The sequence below is a fragment of the Onychostoma macrolepis genome, chromosome 03, assembly GCF_012432095.1.
Source record: "Onychostoma macrolepis isolate SWU-2019 chromosome 03, ASM1243209v1, whole genome shotgun sequence".
NCBI classification, from domain to species: domain Eukaryota; kingdom Metazoa; phylum Chordata; class Actinopteri; order Cypriniformes; family Cyprinidae; genus Onychostoma; species Onychostoma macrolepis.
Window position 1 is genome coordinate 15,921,901 of NC_081157.1, and position 27,335 is coordinate 15,949,235.

The 27,335-nt window shown below is 36.5% G+C and overlaps 1 protein-coding gene across 5 annotated transcripts in view; it reads left to right on the forward strand.

The window, feature by feature from the left end:
• prkcab (protein kinase C, alpha, b) overlaps positions 1–27,335 on the forward strand; it is a 183,283-nt gene that overhangs the window by 100,579 nt on the left and 55,369 nt on the right. For all 5 annotated transcript variants that reach the window (XM_058768483.1, XM_058768484.1, XM_058768487.1 and 2 more), the window contains 2 exons: positions 22,779–22,890; positions 26,355–26,483. In XM_058768483.1, coding sequence (XP_058624466.1) covers positions 22,779–22,890; positions 26,355–26,483 — 241 coding nt within the window. The remainder of the gene's footprint in view (positions 1–22,778; positions 22,891–26,354; positions 26,484–27,335) is intronic.

Consider the following 27,335-nt stretch of genomic DNA (forward strand, 5'->3'; position numbering starts at 1 on the left):
CTTTTTGGATGTTTGTGTTCCAGATTGAAATACTCTAGGTTGTCATAAGCATTCTGCTTAGGCAATATAGATTTCCCAGAAACTCCATGATCATAATAATTAGAGATCGACAGATTCATCGGTTTTGCCGATTAATCGGCACCGATAGTTGATTGCCACAACTATCAGGTATCGGCAAAAATCCATGCCGATAGTTTTCCGGTTTGCAACCATTGCTGGAGTGGCTGAGAAGGGTCCGCTGGCATTATACAGTACGAGAGACAGCACGTGTTGTTTATTTTGACATGTGACACTGCGCACTGCACAGAGTGGGAAACTCCAGACTCGCATTTAAATACAGCCGACAGAAAAGCCTGCCGCGGAACAGAGCGCCATTCACATAGTTTTCTATTAAATTACATTATATTTGTCCCAAATCATTGTGAATGTATAATGACTTCACCCTAGGCTATAAATTATGTATTGTGCATTTTTCAGCAAAACGTTTGTCTTTCTGTGGCTCTAATAAAGTCTGTATGCTTCATATAGAGAGCTGTAATACAGATCGCGTGTTCTCTTTCCGCTTGCTCTGTTTTTTTTAAACACCGAACTTCAAACTCATTTATGCCACATTGTTCATTCTTGAAGCAAACTTATGTCCGTTTGGTGATTAAATAAATTGTTTTAGACCGCCACTTGATTTGAACGCAAAGCGTCTGGTGTGTGTGTGTGTGATACCTCTGAGTTCTCCTAGACGCAGCGCTGTGCTTTTTTTGTGTGTGACTAACATTTTTTTTTTTTTTTTGATTAGATAATTATCAAGTGTTAAAAAATAGAAGCAAATAAAGTGTGTGAGTACACATACAATATCCATATGTATGTAATTTTAATGCTATGGCCTTGTGTAGATATTTAAAGATGGCCATCTTTAAGCGTGATTGTTGAAATTAAATGGTAACACTTAACAAGAGTCCATTTGTAACATTAATGAAAACTGTAGACGTATTGTTCCTTGTTAGAGTGTTTTCATTTCAACATTCACTATTAGCTACTAATAGGCTACATTTTTACATTTTAAAGTTTCTTCTTTTAACATTAGCAAACTATGAAATAACTTTAATGATCAGTATAGTAAATACTATTAATATTTTTATTCATTTACAAAGTATGGTTCAGTACTGTTGCTGCTTTTTTTTTTTAATAGTAAAGCACTAGCTCTCTTTCAGTATCCATTTTGAAAACTATCGGCTGATTAATCGATATCGGCCAGTGTGGTCCAACCTAGCTATCGGTATCGGTAAAATCCTCTATCGGTCGACCTCTAATAATAATGTATCTGACAGATATTTTGAGACATGATTTGCATCGGAAAAGTCATCTCACACCTCACAGTGTAAAAAAATATTGTGAGGTTATAAAAGATCAATTGATGGATGAATTTATAACATAATTTGTTAATTTTGAGTATTGTATATTACACTACTGTAATTTTATTCTTAAGTTGTTCTTTAGAAAAAAGTTGAGCACTTAGGAACATTCTTAAACATCTTTTTTTCTTAAAAAAATCTTCATGGCACATCTTACTATTGGGCAAACCTTATTTGTTGGGTTTCCAGGACCACATCAGAGATCTCAGTTCCAATCCCTAGTTAGTTGCCTACATAGATAACATTTTAAGCACCATAGTCCTGACGTGAAGGCTGTTCCATAAGTAGTCAGCAATAATATGCTGCTTTATAAAGTTCTCTTTATGTCTAAATTACATAAGGCCATCCACCATAAAACCTGTGCCAAATAATGTGTGGATAGTTCCGATGTGACAACCCTTAATGGGAGCCACCAAAGTGAAATGAATTACTATTACCATATATTTGACTGTTCTGTACAGATTTTATGCTCATTACTGCTATCTCATCTTTAGCTTAGCAACCGGAGAAATTGCATTTGTGTTTTTCGTAACACTATAGGGACCAATTCTCACTATTAACTAGTTGCTATATTAGCATGACTATTAATAACATATTCATTCATTCATTCATTCATTCATTGGCTGTTTATTAGTACTTATGAAGATCATATTCTGCATGACTATATTCTACATCCCTATACCCAATGCCTAAACTTAACAATTACCGTATAAACTATTAATAAGCAGCAAATTAGGAGTTTATTGAGGCAAAAGTTGTACTTAATGGTTTGTTAATAGCGAGAATTGGACCTTAAAATAAAGTGAGAACGTGTTTTCTTAAGAATGGAGCTGGAAGAGATGGAAGAGAACCTGTTAAATACAATAGCATTAATATCTTGATTCAGTGTTTGACATTTACAGCTATGATAAGAAGTATTATTGTAGAATATCACAGTGAATCCTGTGATATAGCAGCAGTGAAGCTGTCTTCAGCTCATCACCATAGCAACATATCCATTGTCCATGGCATGTTTGTTCTGCACAGTCAGTTATCATGTGTCTCACACACCATTCACTGCATTTACATTGATCCGTTATATGTATCTGGACCTCTTTTTTTTCCCAGTAATGTGGCATCATTTGTGCCGTGCACTTCCCGCACGACATCTTGCGTCTGTTGGTTTAGCAATGAAATCATATGCAAATGTTAACCTCGGGGTGGCATGGGGATAACAGCTCAGATGATTGTGTCAGTGAGAGATAAGCATCAGCCAGTGATCTTCAGAACAGAGCTCCAGGCTTCACGTGTGCTCATCTCACACAGGAAACAGCCATCACATTATCATCCCATCTGCTTTCTGCATTACAGTAGATCAGCCTCAAACACAATGAGAAGGTTTGTAATGTTTAAACAAGTGTCATTTTTGGATGTACAGTACATTCACTGGAAACATACACTTCTCACTGGATACGTCTGGATTTAAAAACATCCTGAGGAATCTTGTTTACATCCATTACATATACATCATTAAGTTTGTACAAACTTATATCTGTAGTACAAATAACACACACTTTAAACACTTTGGCAACTTCATTTTTCACAACTGCTTGTGTTGATTCAGTAATTATGCATGTGACAGAATACTCATTTGACATTCATTCATGTCATCACTGGTTACGTTCAGACTACAAATGCTGTTAATAATCAGACTGACTGCTTAATTAGAATTAAAGGCTTTTTTATAAACACCTAAATCAAAACAAACAATCAATGACTGGTCAATCTAAATGAAATGTTTATCTAATAGAGTATGTACAATAGAACAATAATTAAACATGATAATTGCATCAGATTATACAGGTGCTGGTCATATAATTAGAATATCATCAAAAAGTTGATTTATTTCACTAATTCCATTCAAAAAGTGAAACTTGTATATTAAATTCATTCATTACACACAGACTGATATATTTCAAATGTTTATTTCTTTTAATTTTGATGATTATAACTGACAACTAAGGAAAATCCCAAATTCAGTATCTCAGAAAATTAGAATATTACTTAAGACCAATAAAAAAGAAAGGATTTTTAGAAATCTTGGCCAACTGAAAAGTATGAAAATGAAAAGTATGAGCATGTACAGCACTCAATACTTAGTTGGGGCTCCTTTTGCCTGAATTACTGCAGCAATGCGGCGTGGCATGGAGTCGATCAGTCTGTGGCACTGCTCAGGTGTTATGAGAGCCCAGGTTGCTCTGATAGTGGCCTTCAGCTCTTCTGCATTGTTGGGTCTGGCATATCGCATCTTCCTCTTCACAATACCCCATAGATTTTCTATGGGGTTAAGATCAGGCGAGTTTGCTGGCCAATTAAGAACAGGGATACCATGGTCCTTAAACCAGATACTGGTTGCTTTGGCAGTGTGTGCAGGTGCCAAGTCCTGCTGGAAAATGAAATCTGCATCTCCATAAAGTTGGTCAGCAGCAGGAAGCATGAAGTGCTCTAAAATTTCCTGGTAGATGGCTGTGTTGACTGTGGACTTCAGAAAACACAGTGGACCAACACCAGCAGATGACATGGCAGCCCAAATCATCACTGACTGTGGAAACTTCACACTGGACTTCAAGCAACATGGATTCTGTGCCTCCACTCTTCCTCCAGACTCTGGGACCTTGATTTCCAAATGAAATGCAAAATTTACTTTCATCTGAAAAGAGGACTTTGGACCACTGAGCAACAGTCCAGTTCTTTTTCTCCACAGCCCAGTTAAGATGCTTCTGATGTTGTCTCTGGTTCAGAAGTGGCTTGGTAGCCCTTTTCCTGAAGATGTCTGAGCGTGATGACTCTTGATGCACTGACTGCAGCTTCAGTCCACTCCTTGTGAAGCTCTCATAAGTGTTTGAATCGGCTTTGCTTGACAGTATTCTCAAGCTTGCGGTCATCCCTGTTGCTTGTGCACCTTTTCCTACCCAAATTCTTCCTTCCAGTCAACTTTGCATTTAATATGCTTTGATACAGCACTCTGTAAACAGCCACACCTTTCAGTAATGACCCTCTGTGACTTACCCTCTTTGTGGAGGGCGTCAATGTTCGTCTTCTGGATCATTGCAAAGTCAGCAGTCTTCTCCATTAATGTGGTTTCAAAGAACAAGAGATACCCGGAATTTATACTGTAGGGATGGTCATTTATTGAAACTCAAATGTAAATATTCTAATTTTCTGAGATACTGAATTTGGGATTTTCCTTAGTTGTCAGTTATAATCATCAAAATTAAAAGAAATAAACATTTGAAATATATCAGTCTGTGTGTAATGAATGAATATAATATACAAGTTTCACTTTTTGAATGGAATTAGTGAAATAAATCAACTTTTTGATGATATTCTAATTATATGACCAGCACCTGTGTATATATATATATATATATATATATATATATATTAGGGCTGTCAAAGTTAACGCAAATTCATTTTAACAGCACTAATTTTATTAATGCGTGATTAACGCAGCACACATTTTCTGTTTGACCCGTGGTCTAGAATCTTCAAAAAAGGGCCTAGCGACAAATCTTTAGGGTTTGCCCAAACCTTATTTAGTCTTTGAGAGTCGCCAGTACTGCCGTGCGAGCGCGAGGTCTTGCTGTCCCAGCGCGCGCACACACATCTCTCTCTCTGCGTCTGCTCTGTTCAGCGAGTGGCGGAGAGGAGCAGGGCTTTCAGATATTATGTTGCTTCTCTAATTTTACATGCAAGTATAGCCGAAATAACAGCACAGCTATTGTCATTATCTTATGTGTATTGGATTTCATCAGACGACGGCTCGATTATCAGGGTTTTTGTGCAGATTAACATCTTGGAAGGGAAAGCTGGTTATGTAGTCTTAATGGGTCACGTTTCAGTCACTATTTCATATTCATTGTCTGTCTGACAACAGAAACAGTAAAATATATCAATGAAAACAGTTTTATTGAGAATTTAGCTGCATCAAAATACAGTATGTGAGGCAAACAAATCTAATAATAAATAAATGTACATTTTGCATGTTCAGAAGAAGTGAGCTGCCCTGTCATGCAAAAATGTAAACAGGTTTGTGTAAGTAAATTGCTCAGTGCAAAGAAAGAGAAGTAATGGGAACCTGGTATTTCTTTTTTCATGCGTCTAATAGACATGAACAAGTTCTTTGAAAAACATCTCTGACCTTTGAAACAAGTCTAGTCTTCATGCTCTGTTGACTATGGTTTCAATAATAATAAACATACATTTGCATAAAGCATCCATATTTGTCCATGCCCATGTTGATTAGAGTATTACAAACTTGAAAAGTATTAATTGAAGGTATTTTTTAGAACAAATAAAAATGTGCGATTAAGTTGTGATTAATCTCGAGTTAACTTGTAACAATCATGTGATTAATCGTGATTCAATATTTTAATCGATTGACAGCCCTAATATATATATATATATATATATATATATATTAGGGGTGTCAACATTAACACGTTAACGCATGCGATTAATCCAAAAATTGTAAAGTGTTAATATTTTTTTTTTTTATCAATATTTTTATTTATTTTTTCATACATAACATCCAAAAAGAAAAAAAAAAAAAAAAAAAAACACATATTCAATATCTGAAAGTCCAGTCAAACGGCGGAAGAGAGGGAAGGACAAGAAAAACACAAAAGTCACTCCTTTATAACGTTAATATTTTTTTTACGCAAATTAATCATTTGATAAGGTTTGACCCCAACTTCTTCCCATCATCGCAGCGAGGAAGGTTATCTATCATTGTGTGATGAGGGTACAGCGAACCAGTGTTGCCAGGGTAACGGCACAAGTGGGCTATTTTGAAAATACAGTCCCGGGAAAATTACAGAGCCGTGGGTTGTGGTTTTTTGGGCTACTTTTATAATGTACCGCGGCCGCCCAAAGTGTATATAGACAAAGAAAAATTTAAATAGATCCTTTTACTAATGTGTATTATACTTGTAATGTATCCCTGGCAACTTAAGAACAGAGAGGCGGTTGTAACATCATAAACAACATGAGTTTCAGCCAGAGCAGCAGAAATAAACATGACAACAGCCACTATAGATTATATAAGATAATAAACACACGATTACGATAGGAAATGCAAATTTCTTGAGTTGAATGTGTGCATCTGAAATGCTAATTTGTGCAGCGATATAAAAGGCTATAAATAGCATATTTTAACAACAGTAAATGACCAAATTCCACATGTTATTACAAACACTCGATGGTGGTTTGAAGTGAGTTCTGAGTAAAAGTGTACTGTTAATCTCATAAATTGTCTTATGAAGCATGATGCTAATATTTGCTCTAATGCAGCTGCAGAACAGATCCAATTCTTCTTCATAATGCATTTTGTCATAATACTTCACGTAAGGTCATTTTGTTGTGTTTATTTAGAAATACTTTTGATAATAGTTGGGTAAATGTATACTGTGATGTGGCTTGGTAAACGTTTTATTGCCAGTATAAAGGCTGATAATGGCTGAATAAAAACAAAAGAATAATGATAAAAGAATAATAAGGATTATGTCTCATACCTGGGGAAATGTGAAAGGTTATGTTTCCTTAAACTAGTTTGTCATAGTATTTTAAATTTGCGATTAATCATGATTAATCACAGTCCAATTTTTTAATCGATTGACAGCACTAATTATATATATATATATATATATATATATATATATATATATATATATATATATCAGGGGTGTAATGGTTTACAAAATTCACGGTTCGGTTCGATACGACACAGTGGTGTCACGGTTCAGTTCGGTATGGAGGTAATTGGTTATGTCGCAATGTTTGAAATATTTATGTTTTAAACCATGAAGGCAAGCCAATGGATATCACACACAAGCAACGTGCAAACTTTGAGCAAGAGTTATGCCGGTGAATGTTTAATGTCAGTCAATTCACTATAAGCAGAAAGTGAAAGTAAGAACGGAATGACGGAGTAAAGATGGAGCTTTCGGCATCTGACGCCGCATATTCTCTCAGAGACAACGAGAAACCAATCTACTTCAACATATGCTGATAACGTTATATAGCTAACTGTTTTCATTTATTCCCTAAATATTTCTAATATTACATAGTGAAAAAAAATGAGAAGAAACATATTTCGTGTTAAACAGGTTGTTTTTGAAAGTCGGTGCTTGAAATAAAAGCTTATTATTTCATTGATTTTTATTGATGACTGCAGTGTTTATATTTTAATTGTAGGCCTATACTTCATTGTATAATAGACCTGTTTTAAAATACCTTAATGTCTTAATTGAGGAGTAAATAGTCTAATCTTTTGTTATCCTTGCTGCACGTCAGTTATTCTGGTAATTATTGCTGGGCAAATTAATTGTAATTTTAATTTAATAATAAAAGTAACTTCATAATAATAATAAAAGGCCTAATAAAAATAAGAATGTAACAGGCCTACATTAATTGGAAATGCCAAATATCTTAATATTGCCAACAATTAAAGGGTTACTCCACCCCAAAATGAAAATTTTGTCATTAATCACTCACCCCCATGTCGTTCCAAACCCGTAAAAGCTAGTCCATCTGCCATCAGTGGTTCAATCTGAATTTTATGAAGCGATGAGAATACTTTTTGTACGCAAAGAAAATAAAAACAACGACTTTTTTTCAACAATTCAAAACACAAGGATACGTTTTCATGTATTTACGCTTTGATTTGAATGAAAATAGCGCATCCTTGTGTTGCAGCTGACACAGAAGAGTGTACACTGCTTGCGTTCAGCGGACATTCTCCAAAATGGCTCTATGGTGACGCGGAGAGACACAGAGGAGACAAATTGTTGAAAAAAAGTCGTTATTTTTATTTTCTTTGCGTACAGAAAGTATTCTTGTCACTTCATAACAGTCAGATTGAACCACTGACGGCAGATGGACTATCCTGATGATGCTTTTCATACTTTTCTGTGCCTTGACAGTGATAATTACTTGGCAGTCAATGGGACAGTCACAAGCCTCCCGGTTTTCATCTAAAATATCTTATATACTTTTAAAAAGCTTTTACGGGTTTGGAACGATATGGGGGTAAGTGATTAATGATCAAATTTTCATTTTGGGGTGGAGTAACCCTTTAATGTTTTTGACAATATCTCTGGCTATCGTCGATACAAGATCATCGTCTTTCGATGCAACCCAGCAAGGGGAGGTTATCGCGGGTCCTTTCGCAGAGCGTGTTACGTCGTTTGGTATACCTTGTTGTGCACAGTGGCACTGAGAACATTATATTTCAAACACTTTAAGCTGTTTTATTTTCCAAATGTAATAGGATTAGTCCAATGAATGTGTACCAGTACACATTAAATCAACATCTGGTGTGACCATCCTTTGTGTTTAAAGCAGCTTTTGCGCCTCGGTGCACTTCCGCATAGTTTCTCAGCTAGCTTTGCAGGTAGGTTTCTTGAAGCATCTTGGAGGCGTTGCCACAGTTCTTCTGCATTTAGACTGTCTCAGTTTGCTCTGTTTCTTCATGTCATTCCAGACAGATTGGAAGATGATCAGATCTCTGTGTGGAGCACTGGCTGTTGTCAGACAAAAATCTCTGGATTATTACAATTAATGGCACCACTGTCTTTACCACTGTCTTTACACATATCTTGTGTAAATGTGCATTGCAACTCTCTGAGTGGGAATGTACATTTATATATCAGTGGAATAATTTAATGAAATTAAAATGACACTGTTTTGTTTATTTGTTTTATTGAATGATGTTACTTCTCTGAATTGTATATTGATCAAAAGAATCCACAGCAACAAAGAAGACAATCTTTGAACTTTGACCAGCGGCTGACAAAAGATATTGAGGCTTTGATTAATAAACATGCAATATACTGTATGGTTGATTTAGAGTGCTGTGCAGTCAGAGTTAATATGCCTCTCAAAGATCTCTAAAACAAGTTGAGAAGCATGAGAAGAAAGCTTTCCTGGCATATTTTTAGATAAAGAGCAGCGGGGTGCCGTTCTGAGTTGCTTAACTTTACTGGACCACTGACAGGATTACTGTCACAGTTTTTATTCTGTAAAAACCATTCACGTCTTTGTAAAATATGTAATTACAAGTTTTAGAATGAATTTTATGAAAGCTCGTCTCGCTTGACTGTTGCGATGTCTGAAAGGTAGAAGCCAGAGCAGTTAAAGGTAGTTAGGCAGTTCTCTGTTTGATATCATGCCATTTTATCATCATGCCAGTGTTACTTGATGCACTTATATATTACGAAAAAAGGCTTTGGAACAAATTGCACTCAGAAAATTGAAAATAATTTCATAAATATTTACAAAGAAACAACAAGTAACATTGAATTAAATGTGAAATTTTGAAATATAAAAACTTCTCCAAAATTCACAACTTTTAAATTTCATTTTGTACGGAATACATTGTGATGCACATGTACTGTACATTTAAACATAAACAATACGTTTGCAGTCTGCAATCACATTAAATTTGTACTGACAAAAATCTGTGCATGTCTGTGTGATTTATGCAACAAAACCTACTCTCATAATAATAACAATGTGGACAAATGTATGGCTGTATACATGCAAATTATCGTAAGATATACAATCAGCATTTTCAGAAATGACTGTGAATTCAAAGAGACAGTGAAACAAAACACGAGTCTGGAATAATCCACATCACAGTCACCTCGCGCCGCAGGCAGCAATACATCCTCAAATAATATCACACACCATTAGAGAAGCACATTTCAGCCTCATTAAATTCATGCCTCTTTAACCAGATAAAACAGACGCATCTAATATACGCACATTATTTTTTTTGTAACAGGATTCCCTAAAGGTTTCCTAGATCAATTAGTGCTGTGTCTGACAAATAAAACAGCTAAGGATGTTATAACAAGCTATAATTCAGTAGCTGCTTACTGTTAACTGTACGTTAATGAATCAAGCTGTGCTTGAAATGTACATCATATGATACAGACGGAAAAACAGGTTCTTCCACTCATTTGCAGTTAATGATTCAGCTAATTATTGACATGAAGTGATGGTCATGAGTGATTGATGTGTTTTCACATCTGTAATTACAGTAGCAGTGTGTTTCTCTATGTACTACAGCAGCACATGTTAATGCTCATATACAGTATGTACCAGCTCTGTTTTATGTGTGGTGTCATAAAAACAATTACACCAAGAAATTCGATTTTACAATTCTGTTTTAGTGACCAATTATGATTTATTGTTTAATATTGGTAATTATAAGTGCAGCTTTCCATGCCATGTTATAGAGTCCACAATAAATGAACAGCTTTTGACTTGTTCTCCCATAGTGGATTGTTATTCTTGTTGTATAGTGACATTTTGTTATGCCAGGTACTGTCTTTCAGTGGAAAGATACATTAAGTGATTTTGCTGAAAATTTAATTCTGAAATTTTGAAAATGTGTCATTAATTATTATGTAGTAATAATTTGTCAAATCTATAATGCACTGGTGTGATCTTGCTATATTGTGAATAATGTCACTCCTCTGTTCAACACTTCTGCATCGTGACTAGATTAAAAATATAGCACAGCTATTTAAACTATATTGCTTAATTGGGTGTAGGGGTGTGCGATATATATATCGTCTGCGATATATCGTAATTGTTGTTTTAATGATGTGCAATTTGACATTATCGTGTATTTTGCAAACACCAAACAAAACACCTACACTAAAGCACGCTTGCATTATGTGATGAAGTCTAGACTAGAGACCGTGCGCATTTAGAGTGTGTTCTTTCACTGCATTATTCAGTCTAATAAAATGCATTAAGAATGATCACAAAATTCAAGATATGGCGGCAGAAAATATATATGTATATAATTTCATATAGTTAAAAATCGCACAAAGAGTGCCATTTTACTTCAAAAATAAGCATGATTACAAATGTCATATTGATTTTATACAACAGTTTAATAAACAATAAGTTAATATTAAGAGACTTACGTTTTAGAGACCATATTGCCTGTTTTTGCTCCAATTCGCCAACAAAAAATAATTCCAGACAGCTACAGCACTGTTTTGCGTCTCTGAGCAACATGACGATGTTGTTTTGTTCCTGAATGAATCAACCGTTTAAATGATTCGGTTCAGTCGCAATGACTCACTTGTTAACAGTGACTTGCTGCCACCTGCTGGCGGTTTTAATTTCACATTCAAAGTATCTTTTCATTTTAAAATAATTTCAAATATCAGTATTCAATGTTTTATGTTTAAAATATCAAAACATTATGCATTTGTAACTACAAGTTAAAGCACTCCATGTCCCTCTGAGCTACATTAAACAGTGTGTAAATACATCTAAATGCCACTTCAGATGTAACTTCTGCAAAGATTAATTTAGTTCATACTGGTTTCATTTGTTTGGTAACAGCCTAAATGTCTTATTATTCTAATTGACTGATTAAATGTAACAATTTGACTCAAAATATGCACACTTTTAGAAAAAATGGCTTTATTAAAGTGTAAACTGACCACACAGAATATGAAGAATATCAAAAACTGCAGCTGTCCACGGTAGTCAGATATGAGCACAATAACACACTCGGCAAAATATCGTCTAATTATCATTATCAAAAAATCCCAAAAAATATTGAGATATCTTTTTTTTTTTTTTCAATATCACACACCCCTAATTGGGTGAGAATTATGATTTAGCACTGGATTAAAAATGTCCAGTTTTCCAGTCAACACAAAAATTCTAGACAAGCAACATATTGCTATGAAGTTTATTTTTCTTACTACACTGGCAAATGTTTTCCTGTTCTTCCAGAACATTTAGTTAGATTTATGCTTAAAATATAAAAACTTAAAACTTAATTTTTACCAGTAAATATTTAAATAGTAACTTTAACATAGGTATAATTACATGATGCAGTTAAACCAGGTCAAGGCACAGTGAGCGTGAATACTTAGATCAGAGCACTAAAAGCTTAGTATTAATAATACAACACAAAAAATCAAGCTGTAGTATGGACAGCCATGCTGAAGCAGGAATACTGCTGGCTTCCAGTATGAGATACATCAGGGACACTTTCATGCTAGTTTTGACTGGTCATACATCATGGATAGGCTGGTTAAGATGTTATTGATTGCTATTTTTGTTCTTTTCTGAAAGTTAAAATCAAAAATGTTCAATCTAATTCAAATCATTTTTGCCTTCAGTGTAAAAGAGAATTGGCAGTATGTCCAGAAATGATCCTTTACTTCAGAGACTAAATCTTCCCCTGATGTAAATGCCAGCATTATTAAAAAGCATATCTGCCCAGTGCCAACAGACTGTTTCTTCATTCTGATTGAAGGACACCGTATGTTCTCCTCTGTGTCTCCTCAGAGCAGCCAAACTGGATGAGATAACTGATCTAGATTTGGTTGATTTGTGTGTGAAAGGCACAGGTTGTGTATAAATGTCCCACACAGAAAATGTGCCCACAAAACTCCTAAAAATCTCTGCAGATTCTTGCAAAATTGGATAGCCTGTCATTCATAGATCTCTTGGGTAAAAACTGTTTAAAAGCAATGTGATTTGCTGTTCTCGGCTGGTGTGGTCTGCTGGTTTTAGAGCAGTTTTTAGGCTCTAGTCAGCTTCTCAGACTTTATTTTCCTGGAGTCATCGTTACAAAGCAAATGCAGCAAAAAGTGTAAAGTGAAGGCACAAGTGTATGTACACTGTGACACAATGGGTGTGGACAATATTGACAAAAAAATTATATTTCTGTATATTCTTGGATTTTGTTGATAACAACGGTAACACTAAGAGACAACGCTTCCCCGCCATTGACGAGTTTTTACAGCAATCCGTGTTCTAGGTGTATTACGGTAAGGAAAGACCTAAGCGCATGTCCTGAATGAGTTACGGGACTTCCGGGTCTTTAGGGTGCGAATAGAAGACGATCGGCATGAATGGAAGGATCAGAGAAAATGTAGATCATATATAGATCATAGCCTATGTAGATCATGCTTTGACCATTTTGAATCTGATCGGGACAATGTTGTCAGTGAGAGAGATGCATTTACAGACACAGAAACATATGTAGTTGTAACCGATCCGTCGATCTGAATAGGGGTGTGTGTGTGTGTGTGTGTGTGGGCTCTATCTATCTATCTATCTATCTATCTATCTATCTATCTATCTATCTATCTATCTATCTATCTATATGTGTGTGTGTGTGTGTGTGTGTACAGTGTATGGATGTAGCCTGTGTGTGTGTGTGTGCGTGCATGTACAGTATATGTATGCATATGTATGTATGTAGCCTGTGTGTGTGTGTGTGTGTGTGTGTGTATAATCATATGTATGTATATGTTTGTGTGTGTGTGTCTGTTTGTTCTGTTTATTGAATGCAATTTAAATTATTCATATAATTATTTACAGGTGAAAGAATATGACATCTGAATGTATTTTGCATGAAAATGCACTACTTTGATAAAAATGCATTTTTCTCAGTTTTTTGTCCAAAATGTTGTATTTTTGATGGTACCCACCTGCATTCAAATGGTGATAAAACATGAACACATGAAGATAGAATAAAATAGAATAAAACAATTTTTTTGTTTAAAAGCAGAGACTTGGTTCTTTATTTTGATATATAATATGTTCTTATATTCATAGCAGAAAATATTCTGAGGGCCTTCAAATTTAGGTGAAAATCATCAAAAATGCTGGCAGTGGCTGGCAACTTTTTAAAAAAACGCTGGCGGGGAAAGAGTTAAAATAAAGTGTGACCCACCTTTTTCAATAAGTGGTGATATTGCCACTTGTTGTTGAATAACTGTTGTTCAATAATATCAATATATATATATATTTTTTTTTTCTTTTTTTTTTTTCTTTACAGAAGTATGCACTCGTATGACCTGTCTTTATCTGTTTATTTATTTATTTATTTTTTGCAAAGTGAGTGACATAATGTGAGCTTCCACATTATTAAAACAACAACTGGAATGTTATCAGAGATTATGCATATTGCACACCCCTAATGTACATTAAAACAACAACTGCAATGTCATAGGCCTTCAGACTGTCAGCAAAAAATGTTTGCATATCCAATATTATACAGATGGGTTATGGGTAAATGGGCAGAATTATCATACAGTATTCAAATACCAATGACTATAGCATGGAACATGACAATATATACCAGTCTCCTCTGTCCCTTAGGTTTTTTTGTTGTTTTTTGTGCGACAGAAGTGTTCTGCACCGTGATTCAACAGGTCGCTTTTTTGGAGATCAAAATGATGCACGTCCATTTTGTTGCATCCATTATGAAAGTGACGTCACATATGTGGGCACGTCTGCGTCTTAACCAAAGCAACCCATGCAAATAAGTTGGTTATGTCTGGACACACAAACCTGATTTGATCACTTGCAAGTAATAGTGCGGACAGTCAGCCTGAAAAGCTCTGATTTGAGAAAATAAATTCAATTTGCCTGCAGTCTAAACATAGCCATAATCACAGGTTCACGATATCACACACTCTGATGCTCATAATGGGTCTTGAATATTCCCTGAAAAGTCCGTCTGCTGGGATCTTATTACAGCTTTGACTTTCCTCATCAGAGGTGTTTGATGGAGGTAGCGAGCTGTCTTTTGTCCTGTCCTGTCTCTTTGGCTTTCACACTGAGCTGTGGACACCAGCCATGGAAAAAATGGCAAGTGTGGAAGTGTGGAGCTGTGCTGCCCAGGAATTAAAGGTCATATGCACCGTTGGCTACGTGCACACACACAGGCACCTGCAGTGAAAACACACACACATATACTGACCTGTCCTTCAATCCTCAGTTCATCCCAGGAGGAAAAAGACAGAGGCAGAAGATGAGCTTTTATTTTCATCTGTGACTGATTCATTGGACAGCAGTAAAGCTGATTATATCACAAATGGCATGAACAGAGACAGAACACACAGGATGACTGAATGTAGGGAAAATGAGGATAAACATGAGAGGAACAGGCCGCAGAGATGAAAGAGAGCTGCAGGCCTCTAATAACCTCGAAGATATGGAGTTAAAAGGTTCACCGTTGCTCCCGCATGATGAACTGTCCAATGACACGTTTAACTCGATTGGCTGGATGCATTTAAATAACAACTGACAATTGCTTTATTTTGAATGCAGTTTAAAGGCTCCTTTTAAAGGCTCCTTGTTGACGTATTTAAGATTGACGCAAAAAAATTGGACATATTATCCGCTAATGCTTAGCAACAATCCCTCCTCTCCAGCTACCTGTTACTCCAATACAATCTCTTCGTAATTCGTAACTAATTTACATTTTATTGTATTGGTGGCTAATTTAATTTTGTTCAAATAAAACAAAGTTCTTGTATGTATTCATACAAAATTGCGACCAGTAAAATAGTTATCCCATGAGATCGGTGTCACGTGTCTGTTTCTGTTTGGTTCCGTTTTGCCCTTATTTAGTATTTCCTGTTCTCATTAGTTAATCATCGTTCATTCTTACCACCTGTCTTGTTTCATTCATCTCATTTGCTCCTTTGTTTCCTGTCCTTTATAAGTCTTCAGTTTGTGTATCTTCTTTGTCTTGGATTGATATTAATTTTTTGTAAATCGTCTGTTGATGTTCCTTTCTACAACCACGTAACTGTAACAATTGGGTTGGTCCCTCACATGAGAGTGCATCAATTACATTAGCAAATAACAACAATCCAATCAATTCCTGGTAGATGAAATCAAGTCCTAAATTTTTTTCTCATTAAAGAAGCAACCTGTCCTCCAACCAATACGCCCGTATAGGTCGTTTGTCCAAATCCCTGAAATACGACCCATCAGAGCGTATACTACAATTGCGCCCCTATCCGCAACAGGACATCTTCGTATTAATGTTTTGTACTCTTTTATCTGCGTTATAGTTCGGGTTTCGTGTAGCTCGGTTGGTAGAGCATTGCGTTATAAGACGATATGTAATTACGCGATCATGGGTTTGATCCCAGAGAATGCACGTGCTCATAAAATGTGCACTGAAAATCATGATTTTGCATGATTCCTGTAAGGGGTAGGTTTAGGGGTAGAGTTAGGTGTGGTCATTCGTACGAATTAGCCACCTAGTAAAATATGTACGAATACTGTGAGATCGGTGTAAAAAGTCCACACATTGCATTTAAATAAACACACATTTTGATTGGTAATGACAGTCATACGTCATTTCATGACGACAGACGCAACACGAGACTGTCATTGTTTTTACGCGCGCTAGAGGGTGCTTAACTTTAAAACGTAAATATACAGGTAGGTCGTAATAAGGGCTTGCACAAACGACCTATAGGGTCGTTTTTTGTTGGAGGACAGGCTCTAAAGAAGGCATTTCACATGTATATATCATGTAATGAAGGAAAGACAATTTCTCTTTCATAACTACTAAGTCTAAGATGTTGTAGGTTTTAAGGTAACACTTTATTTTAAGGTCTCTTAACTAGTTGCTTATTAGCATGCATATTACTAGAATATTAGCCATTTATTAGTAGTAATTAAGCACATATTAATGCCTTACTCTACATGACCTTATTCTACATTCCTAATCCTACCCAATACCTAAACTTAACAACTACCTTACTAACTATTAATAAGCAGCAAATTAGGAATTTATTGAGGGAAAAGTCGTAGTTAATAGTTAATAAGTGTTCCCTATTCTAAAGTGTTACCCAAAACGTTATTTTGATTTAATTGAGTCTTTGACATGGGGAAATTAGCTCTGTTCCAAACCTTGAACTGCACTTTTTCAGTTATACAAAGATGCAAAAAAATATGGGTCCCACTTTATATTAGGTGGCCTTAACTAATATGTACTTACATTTAAATTAATCATTTGGTACAATGCACTTTTTGTGTACATATATGTTTTTACATTGTACTAATATTTTTAAAAATACCTATATGTAATTACATCTGTAATTGATTTCTGTAATTACATTTATAATTACACTGTTGACCCATCCCTTACACCTTAACCCACTCTTAAAACTACCCATACCACCAAACCTGTCCCTAACCTTACCTGTATCCCTCCTCAATAGCAACAAAAGTGTTTTGCAATTCAATATGAACACAATAAGTATATTGTACTTATTTTTTGATGCAAGTACATAGTAGTTAAGGCCACCTAATATAAAGTGTGACCAAAATATGAAGCTGAGGCTGCTGCAGCAGATTCATACACTTTATTGTGGGGGTTTAAACAACTTCATTTTCAGCTGACATACTGAATGCTGTTATACATGTTGACTTGTTGAAATGGTTTAGAGACCAATTCTGTCTAATAACCATATGACTTTTGCCTCAATAAACTCCTAATTTGCTGCTTATTAATAGTTAGTAAGGTAGTTGTTAAGTGTAGTACGATTAAACAATTTGTGGTCATGTAGTATGAGACATTAATATGTGTTTTATAAGTACTTATGAACAGCCAATATTCTAGTAATATGCATGCTAATAAGCAACTAGGTAATAGTGAGAATTCGTCCCCAAACTAAAGTGTTACCGAAATTTTAAAGTAATTGGTAGATGCTAGCATTTGCACAAGCAGTACATAACAAAGAGGTGCTATCATAGTAGTGTGTCCCAGTACTGGTTTACTGTCTCACCATCTGCTCAGAGCTATGTCCTTTCCCATCACCAGCAAAGTAAATATGTTTAGTGCATAGTAGAAGTATAGAAATTGGGATGCAGCCATCGAAAGCTAATACTGTGCCATAATTCTGTCGCAGCAGCTTGAGACTAGCCAGCAATGGGGAAAAAATAGCCCAAATGCTATTTAAGATGCCAAGGTACTAATTAGAGCGCTTCAGTGACTCATTCTGTGCCAATCACGGGTTCTTGGGGTCTGTCCACTGTTTGTTTTCATCACACGCTCCTCCATTGGCCAGGAGGCCGGCGCACAGACTGCATCTGCTTTGCTTTGCTTGCACTCTGGCCTTTTCAATTAGTACTTAGACAGGGTGACAAAAGCTGTCTGGAGGAAATAGCACACTACACGAGGTGGATCTGATCACAGCTACTCATTTTCTGCTCTCTATAAACCACAGTATCTGGAATGACAATTATTACACTGCATTTCTGCTTTAGTTCTAGTTATTTTTACAATAGTGTATGTAAAGCCTAGTCTTGCATAGCCAAGCTTTTGACTGTTGACTTGAAGTCCTTTGCACTTTGCAGGTCATCCTGGCCAGCATTTAGACAGGAAGAAGTTAAGGTCATTGCACACTGAGTCCGAAATTTTCGTATGCGATTTTCATATTTTTCGTACTTGTCATCCTTTCCTATCAAAATGCTTGCTACGTATGCGAAAACGTAGAAAATCGAACCTGATCCAATTTGGTTTTTTTTTTTATGATGGTCGAAAGTTTTGCAGGCAGTATCCAAACATTGACACAACGTGAGGTCGTATTTATTTTTCAATGTGCGAAAATTTCGGACTCAGTGTGCAATGGCCTTAAATCTGAAATCACAGGCTATCTACTGGGTAATACATTTAGTTTGAGCAGGGAAAAAAGTATGTAAAAGTTTATATATGTATGTAATTTGGGTAGAATGACTTGCATGTAAAATGACCACACAGTAAATAATATAGCCAACAAGCTATCTGACACAAACCAACTCAGCAGTGATCATTGAAGGATCAGTTAAAGAAGAACAGAAGAAGGAACAGTTAGATCTGACATTCAGTGATCATCTTTTATTTTTTTATGCAATGTTGAGGGAAAGATAATTCTGATATAAATTCATAAATACCAGAAATAATAGATGTGCAGCAAAGTGCATGGCAGCTATTTTGAATAATAGTGCAGCATTCTGTATAATGATGGGTAATAATTCTCCTTCACAGACAGAACTCTGAAAACAAAGCCGAATACCGTTGGACTCAAAGATCTCCAGATTATCTCAAGGCTAATTAATACCTCAAAGAAAATTGTGAAATATATTTCAAATATTCAGTGCCATAAACCTTGTGAACTTTGTAGTTCTTTGTCAGAAATGCTCATTAGCAACCTGGGAACTTGTAAACATGACTTTGTTTCTAGAGGGATTGTTATAAACCTGTGCCGCCTGACTCAAAGGTAGCTAATCAGAATGGAGCCCACCAGTTTCACCTCTTTTTTTCTTTTTTTTTTTGAAAATACTTTTTTCCATTTTTTGTGCTCAACTGAGTGTACCTACAATGGTTAATTTGTGAAACTTAAGGTTTCAAGGGTGAACCCTTAACTCTTTCCTCACTATTGGCAGAATTTTCCATGCTTTTACTGTTATACGGTAGGGGGTACTGATACACATCTTCTAAAAGAACACACAATCTCCAGGTCAACACAGGCAAAGAAGAAGCAGAAAAAACAATAGCATATGTGAGCCCAGGAAGAGTCGACTCAGGAAGTGGTAAAGGACTGAGCAAGCTTGTTTTGAACACTGTTCTGACTCAGATTCTAATATAGTCTTTGACAAAAGCATGATTTTTGTTCAAAATGTTGCTTTTTCTGTTGACATATTGCATGTTCAGATATTCATACAAGAAAATAGCCATGAAATTTTTGTGAAAATGCTGGTGGCGGCTGGCAACCTTTTTAAAAATGCTGGCACGAGTTTAATAGCATTTAATGTTGCATTTGTCCAGCTACACCAAAAATAAAATAAAATCTTGGTATTTTAGTCTTGTTTTCCATTACAGATATCTAAACATTCCTGGATCTAGATATATTTACTTGAGAAGCAAAATGATAGAAAATATTAAGTTATGTTAAAAGTCATATTAAAACATGATCAAAATTTTGTTTGTTTTTGCTTAAAACGGGAAAATATCTGCAGTTTTTTCTTGTTTTAAGCAAAAACTAACATTTTTAATATCTTAAGTCTGTTTTCTTCTCAAGTAAATGTATCTTGTTTTGAGAATGTTTAGATATTTGTAATGGAAAAGAAGACAAAAAATATTAGGTAGGAAAATCATTTATTTGCTGTATTGGCTGTGGGATGATCTAGTTCCTGTTACAGAAATAGAAACTTGTCCTACCAAGTGATACTTGACTCAGCATTCCCTTGCAGTCCTGATGTGCAGTTAAACCAGAGTCTGACAGCTCTTTATTAATGTCAGATTAATGGTTCAGTTATGGGAAAACTCAAGACCCCCTCAACTACATTCACATTCTCATTAATTTCAGACCACTCAGAGACAGATTAATTGGTTGCCCTATTTGCATGGCCCAGTGAAATAACCCCGCAGACTTATGATTAACTTCCTGCTTCTGGACAGAAACCGCAGCAAAGTGTTTGACCTGCTGTCGCGGTCAGCCTCTGTTAGGTAACTGCTTTAGTTTTTTTGTTTTTTTTAGTTCGCAGTTGACAGTCACCTTGAAATTCTCCTCCCAATTTCAATGAGGCACATGGAAGATTTTGATTATCAGTGCTGTTTGCTAAATCAAGCATCACTGTTACCATTGCTCATACTTAGAATTTTAACCTGGCACATGATAAAATGAGCGGAAAAAGAAACCACCCACAACACCTTAGCAGTGTTAAGTTCAGTACCAGCAAGCAGCAGTTTCACTTTATGCAGGAAATATAAAACTCTCTACTCTACGATTTTCACTGTAAAATCTGTAAAATGTGCCCCCGGAGTTTGCTTTATTCATATGATGAAAAAGATGAACTTGCTTCAAAGTGTCTTAATTAAAACTCTTAAAATCGTTCATATGTCATAACCTAATCAGTTTCTTCCTCAGAAATGTTTTTTTGTAGCATTCTGAGTACATGTTTCTTGGTGGACTGATAAGCCTGTGCACCGTGTCTTCTGGAAGTTGCATTAAGCATCCAATCAGACTGGATTTGGCAGTTTCACCCAGGTCTTGCCATAGAGTGCTGCAGTGATGGATTTTTGTAGGTCAGCCAGGAAGTTTGCATCACCCTGGTTCACTGGTTCACTCAATTTTGAATTATTGCAGAAAAGAAGGTCTGTGGCCAACAGAAGTTTATGAATCTTACATCTTTTGTCACCAGCATTAAGCTTTCGACAACTCCTTCGGTCTTTATTTAAAAAAAATATGAATTCCCTCAAAGTTTGAGTTAGCTAATGATCGATTGCAATACATTTACATTTTACAATGAAATACAGGAAAATCCTGTAAAATAATTTTAATGAAATTTTCTGTACACATTTTTACATTTTACTGTAATTTTAGTTTTTTTTTTTTTTGTCATTTGACCATTTTTTTAATCATTTTATTTTACACAGAAGGCATATGATCGTAATAATTCAGCAAATATAATAAAAAAATTTCGTAAAAGTTATTTGCACTTTATTTAAAGCTGCAGTCCGTAACTTTCGGCACTCTAGCGGTTAATAAACAGAACTGCATGCGTGTTGCGGAAAGAATATTGTAGCCAGAGCTACTTCTCTCTGTTAATGTCTATGACGAATCACGTAGGTACTGGTCTACTCCGCAGCGGTACCTACCTGAACCAGTCTAAATAGTCCAAATATAAACACTTATTATACAATGAACAAAATTATAAACGCAACATTTTTTTTTTTGCCCTAATTTTTCATGAGCTGAACTCAAAGATCTAAGACTTTTTCTATGTCCTCAAAAGGCCTATTTCTCTCAAATATTGTTCACAAATCTGGCTAAATCTTTGTTAGTGAGCACTTCTCCTTTGCCGAGATACTCCATCCACCTCACAGGTGTGGCATATCAAGATGCTAATTAGACAGCATGATTATTGCACAGGTGTGCCTTAGGCTGGCCACAATAAAAGGCCACTCTAAAATGTTTGGAAAATGGATTCACTGTGTACTTGCTTATTATAAAGTTTGTACATTTTGAACACAAAAAAGCTACGGACTGCAGCTTTAAATTAAATTCATGGTTTTTCTTCGGCAGCCATTTCTGCCAGTCATTTGATTGTTTGTGTGTGTGATTATAAACTGTCAAAGTGGAGTATTGAGTAGATGAGTTTTGCTGTTCGGTGTGATTATGTTTAATATCCTAAACAACCTATGTTGTCCATTTGTTAGCAAATGCTTTTTTTCAAGGCAAGTAAAACCTTTTTTAAAAAAATCAGAATACTGATATTTTATGGTGTAGAATAAAACGGGACAATAGCTTAAGCTTGTGTTAACCACAGACCTTATTTCAGGTATTTAATCAAAAGCCTATTCCAAAAACCTATTAACTTCAGGACGATGGAACCGGAAGTGCAAAAAAAGCTTTCTTGTTTCTGGTTTTGACCTACAAAAATCATCATCATCATCATCATCCCTGTAGCGCATAGGTTGCATCAGACCGTCCATGAACTCTTTCATTAGTCCAGCTGTAAATGATTCCTCTCTTTTCCACTTTTCTGCAGGATCCCAGAAGCAAGCACAAGTTCAAGATCCACAGCTACGGCAGTCCCACCTTCTGCGACCACTGCGGATCGCTGCTGTACGGCCTCATCCACCAGGGGATGAAATGCGACAGTGAGTGAGAACCTCTCATCATGCCCAGGGTGGAAGTCGCCCTTTTGCACTCTCGCAAGACCATCTTCTCTTAACCAAATCTTGATGAAACCTGTAACAAATTAAAAGGAACTGGCCTCAGATCAGTATGAAAGGGCAGCTCCTGCCTTAGGCCTACAAAATTAATCTGTTTTTGCTTTTCTCGTCCATTATGTGGTCAAATTTGTATTTTGCACAGATGCCTCCTTCATTTGAACCAGATCATTCCTGTTCCTCTCAAGCGCTCTGGCTCTAATGGGAATGTTATCACAGATTTTAACGAGAACAGATTGAAGTAATTTATGTGGGAATAGCAGCATGTTTGTAATTACATTTATGCAATCTGCTCATCCACACCTCTCTGAGACGACACACCACAGCGATTTTCTGTTTCCACATATCAACTTCAGCCTCAGCATGGTACACACACACTTTCTCTGCCATCGGCCTGGTTATGTTGTCCAATAGCAAAAGCCATGTTGATACACGTTTCCAAGTGAAGCCCCCTGTAAAAACAAAAAAAGTTTGCTTGTTGTTAAAGTGCCCCTATTATGGGTAATGAAAGGTTCATATTTTGGTTTTGGGAGTCCCCAACAATAGGTTGACATGCATGCAAGGTCAAAAAACACTTTCATTTTCTTATAATATTCATTCATTTTTAGCTTATTTGCTCAACGAGTCCCAAACGATTTGTTTTTCCAAACCCCTCCTTTGCTTGATGCTAATCTGCAGTGATTGGTCGATTTAATTTAAAACAGTGTTTGTGAGCAGTGCTGCTTTGTGTACAGCCGTTACCAGGGAAACAGCTATTTTTAACGCTCCAAGAGCGTCACCTAGTGGCAAAGAATGAATTTGCATTTTCATTCAGACCAAGTTTTCCCAGGTATGCGCGCTCGCAACAAGTGGGCGGGCAGTATGCTAATGTTTCATGTTGACGTCAACATGAAACGGCTCGGGATTCGTTTTAAAAGTGACTCATTTCAATGATTCAGAGGCGACGCTTTCTTTTGAGAGACAATAACTTTATATATGGTTCACTTTCAGATTTAAAACTTTGCAGGATGTTTTCATTCACTTTGAGCTGTGTTACACACTGCATGAAAGGTAATTTTCAAAAATCCATAATAGGGGCACTTGAAATTGATCGTGTTCGCCTTCAAAATACAAATTCCATGTCTTATGTGAACAATTCATCAGTGCATGTTTTTCAAAGGATTAAAAGTTTTCATAATGTGCAGGAGCTTTGTTCATACAAATGAAAAGTGGATGTGAATAAAACAAAATGATGCACATTTGCATACATTCTTACAAATATTTCCTTGAAAAATCGTATTTTTGTGGCAGTCAGTTTTACATCTAAAATGGTTCTGGCTTGCAGCCTACACTTATTTTATTAAGACCACAAAGAGAAAATTACAACCCAGGCTTGTGGCAACGTTTCTGCAAAACCGATATTACATTCCTTACTGCATGTTTTGTGGCAGTTTCAAAGTTAAATGCCCAGTGAATGGCGCTAAAATGTGCATTCAATACATGACTGTGGCTATGTTTTTATTACGTTGGTTCAGGCACGTATTGCAGTGGTTCAGAATTTAAATGTGCGGGGAGTGTCGCTAAAGGGTTAATGCTCCATCTTGTTGGGGAAAAAAAAACATACCCACTACACCAAAACCAAACCTAAACCTACCTGATAGTGTTAACGGAAGCAAAAGTGGTATAAAAACACAGTGACTCTCTGTGGTCATTAAAAATCCCATGACACTTATCGTAAAGAGTAGGGGTGTAACCCTGGTGTCCTCGCCAAATTGACTCCACTGGCCCTTGTCCATCATGGCCTCCTAATAATCCCCATCCACTTGACTGGCTCTATGACTCTCTCTCCTCTCCACCGGTAGCTGGTGTGTGGTGAGGGCACTGGCGCCGTTGTCCTGTGTGTCAGGGTTGGGGTGAAGGGATGAGGCGAATGGGCTTTTATTGATAAAAAATAAATAAAACAAACCAAACTACCCCGTAGGAGAAAACCAAGGCAAGGCAAGGCAAGGCAAGGCAAGGCAAGGCAAGGCAAGGCAAACACAAGGATACATCCACAGGAATATAGATGACGAACTGGCACAGGACTGCAAACACAAGGAGATTATAAAGGGAGCAAATTAGGAGGGTAACGAGGAAAACAGGTGGGGCAAATTAACCAATAATCAGGAAACAAGATGGGTGGGGTCAAGACAATTGACATGAGAGCACATGGCACACATAAACTAAGACAAAATCCATGTGCTCACACAAAACAAAAACACAAGCACATGGCCAGCAACACAAATCACCAGCCATGTGCTAAACAGGACACGAACATGCAGCTAATGAGAATACTCATAAGCCGCGCGTTCACACAAGACATGACAACATGAAAGCATGCAGCCAATGAAAAACACAAGCTGCGTGCCACACAGCACAAGACATAACATGAATGCACGCAGCCGATAAAAACACGAACTGCGTGCAACACAAAACACAACATACACAGACAAAAGAGCGCGCGGCCGAGCGAACTCGAGACCACAGGCTCACACAACGAGACAGAGCATGGAGCGTGAGTGTCCAAACCCTGACACAAAACCGAAACTCAAGACATGAGTGCCGGGATCCGAACACCACGCTCCAACATGAAACAAGGCACGAAGACAAGAGCGCACACTCGAGCCGCGCACCCACATAAAACAGGACAAGACGGGAGTGTCAGGGCTCTGTCACAAAACCATGAATAACACTAGCCCGAAGTGACAGAACCCTGACACTGTGGCTGCCGTCGCATTATCCAAGTGGATGCTGCACACTGGTGTTGGTTGAGAAGAGAACCCCCAATATGATTGTAAATCGCTTTGGGTGTACAACAATACACAATAAAGCGCTATATAAATGCACCATTCATTCATTCATTAGAAAACCCTTAAATACAGTATGAAGTTGTAAATGTGACTGGAACATTCAAAAGTATCAGTTTTCAAATCTCCCAGCATGTTTTGAAGTCATAACATAAATAATGAGTGAAAATTATTCTTTCTTAATTGAACTCTGGCCCTGTAAATCATACTTTGTGTGAAAATAAATAAAAGTTGTCAGAGTTTTACTGCCCTTAGTGTTCATTCCAATTGGAAACTGCATTTTTTGAGTTTTGCAGAAATGTATGCAGAAGCACGTATTTCCAATGAGCCTAGGTGGGAAAATTAGCGAACCTTTATGTTGAATTGACTGTTGTGGATATAGACAACTTATTACAATTTAATATACTTATTACATTTCCCAATATATTAAATCAAGCCCTATATACAGACTGCCCTGTTCTGTTGAAAAGACTGTGGAAGGAAACTGAGTTGTGAATGTCCTTTCATATTGACTTTATTATGTCTAATTCTGTAGTGTTTACAGATGTTTCTCTCTCTTATTCTCAGCCTGTGACATGAACGTTCATAAGCAGTGTGTGATGAACGTGCCAAGTCTGTGCGGGACCGACCACACTGAACGCAGAGGAAGACTCTTCCTCAAGATCGAGGTCAGCGGAGACAGACTTCACGTCACAGGTCAGCATGTACCGCATGCACTGCAAATATCCTCGTCTTGTATCTGCCTGAAAAATTTTATTTAGTCATATTACATGGCTGCTTACCAAATAAACAAACCTAAAGTGCCCCACACAAAAAGCCATCTCTCAGAGATCATGTGAGTACTAAATTGATATTTTTTTTGTCATGTCTTATCACATTTGACCAGACAAATACACACAGAACAGTGTAAATACTATCACAAAAAACAGTCAGTTATGGCTTAAGTATGTAAAGAGTTCGTATAAGTATAAAATCGTATAAGTGTCAGTTTATTGGATATGTGAATTAGGTCTTAAAGTGACAGCAGCCTAATATACAGGTGCATCTCAGTAAATTAGAATGTCGTGGAAAAGTTCATTTATTTCAGTAATTCAACTCAAATTGTGAAACTCGTGTATTAAATAAAGTCAGTGCACACAGACTGAAGTAGTTTAAGTCTTTGGTTATTTTAATTGTAATGATTTTGGCTCACATTTAACAAAAACCCACCAATTCACTATCTCAACAAATTAGAATACTTCATAAGACCAATAAGAAATTTTTTAGTGAATTGTTGGCCTTCTGGAAAGTATGTTCATTTACTGTATATGTACTCAATACTTGGTAAAAAAAAGGAGCCCCTCCTTTTGCTTTAATTACTGCCTCAATTCGTCGTGGCATGGAGGTGTTCAGTTTGTGGCACTGCTGAGGTGGTATTGAAGCCCAGGTTTCTTTGACAGTGGCCTTCAGCTCATCTGCATTTTTTGGTCTCTTGTTTCTCATTTTCCTCTTGACAGTACTAGATTCTCTATGGGGTTCAGGTCTGGTGAGTTTGCTGGCCAGTCAAGC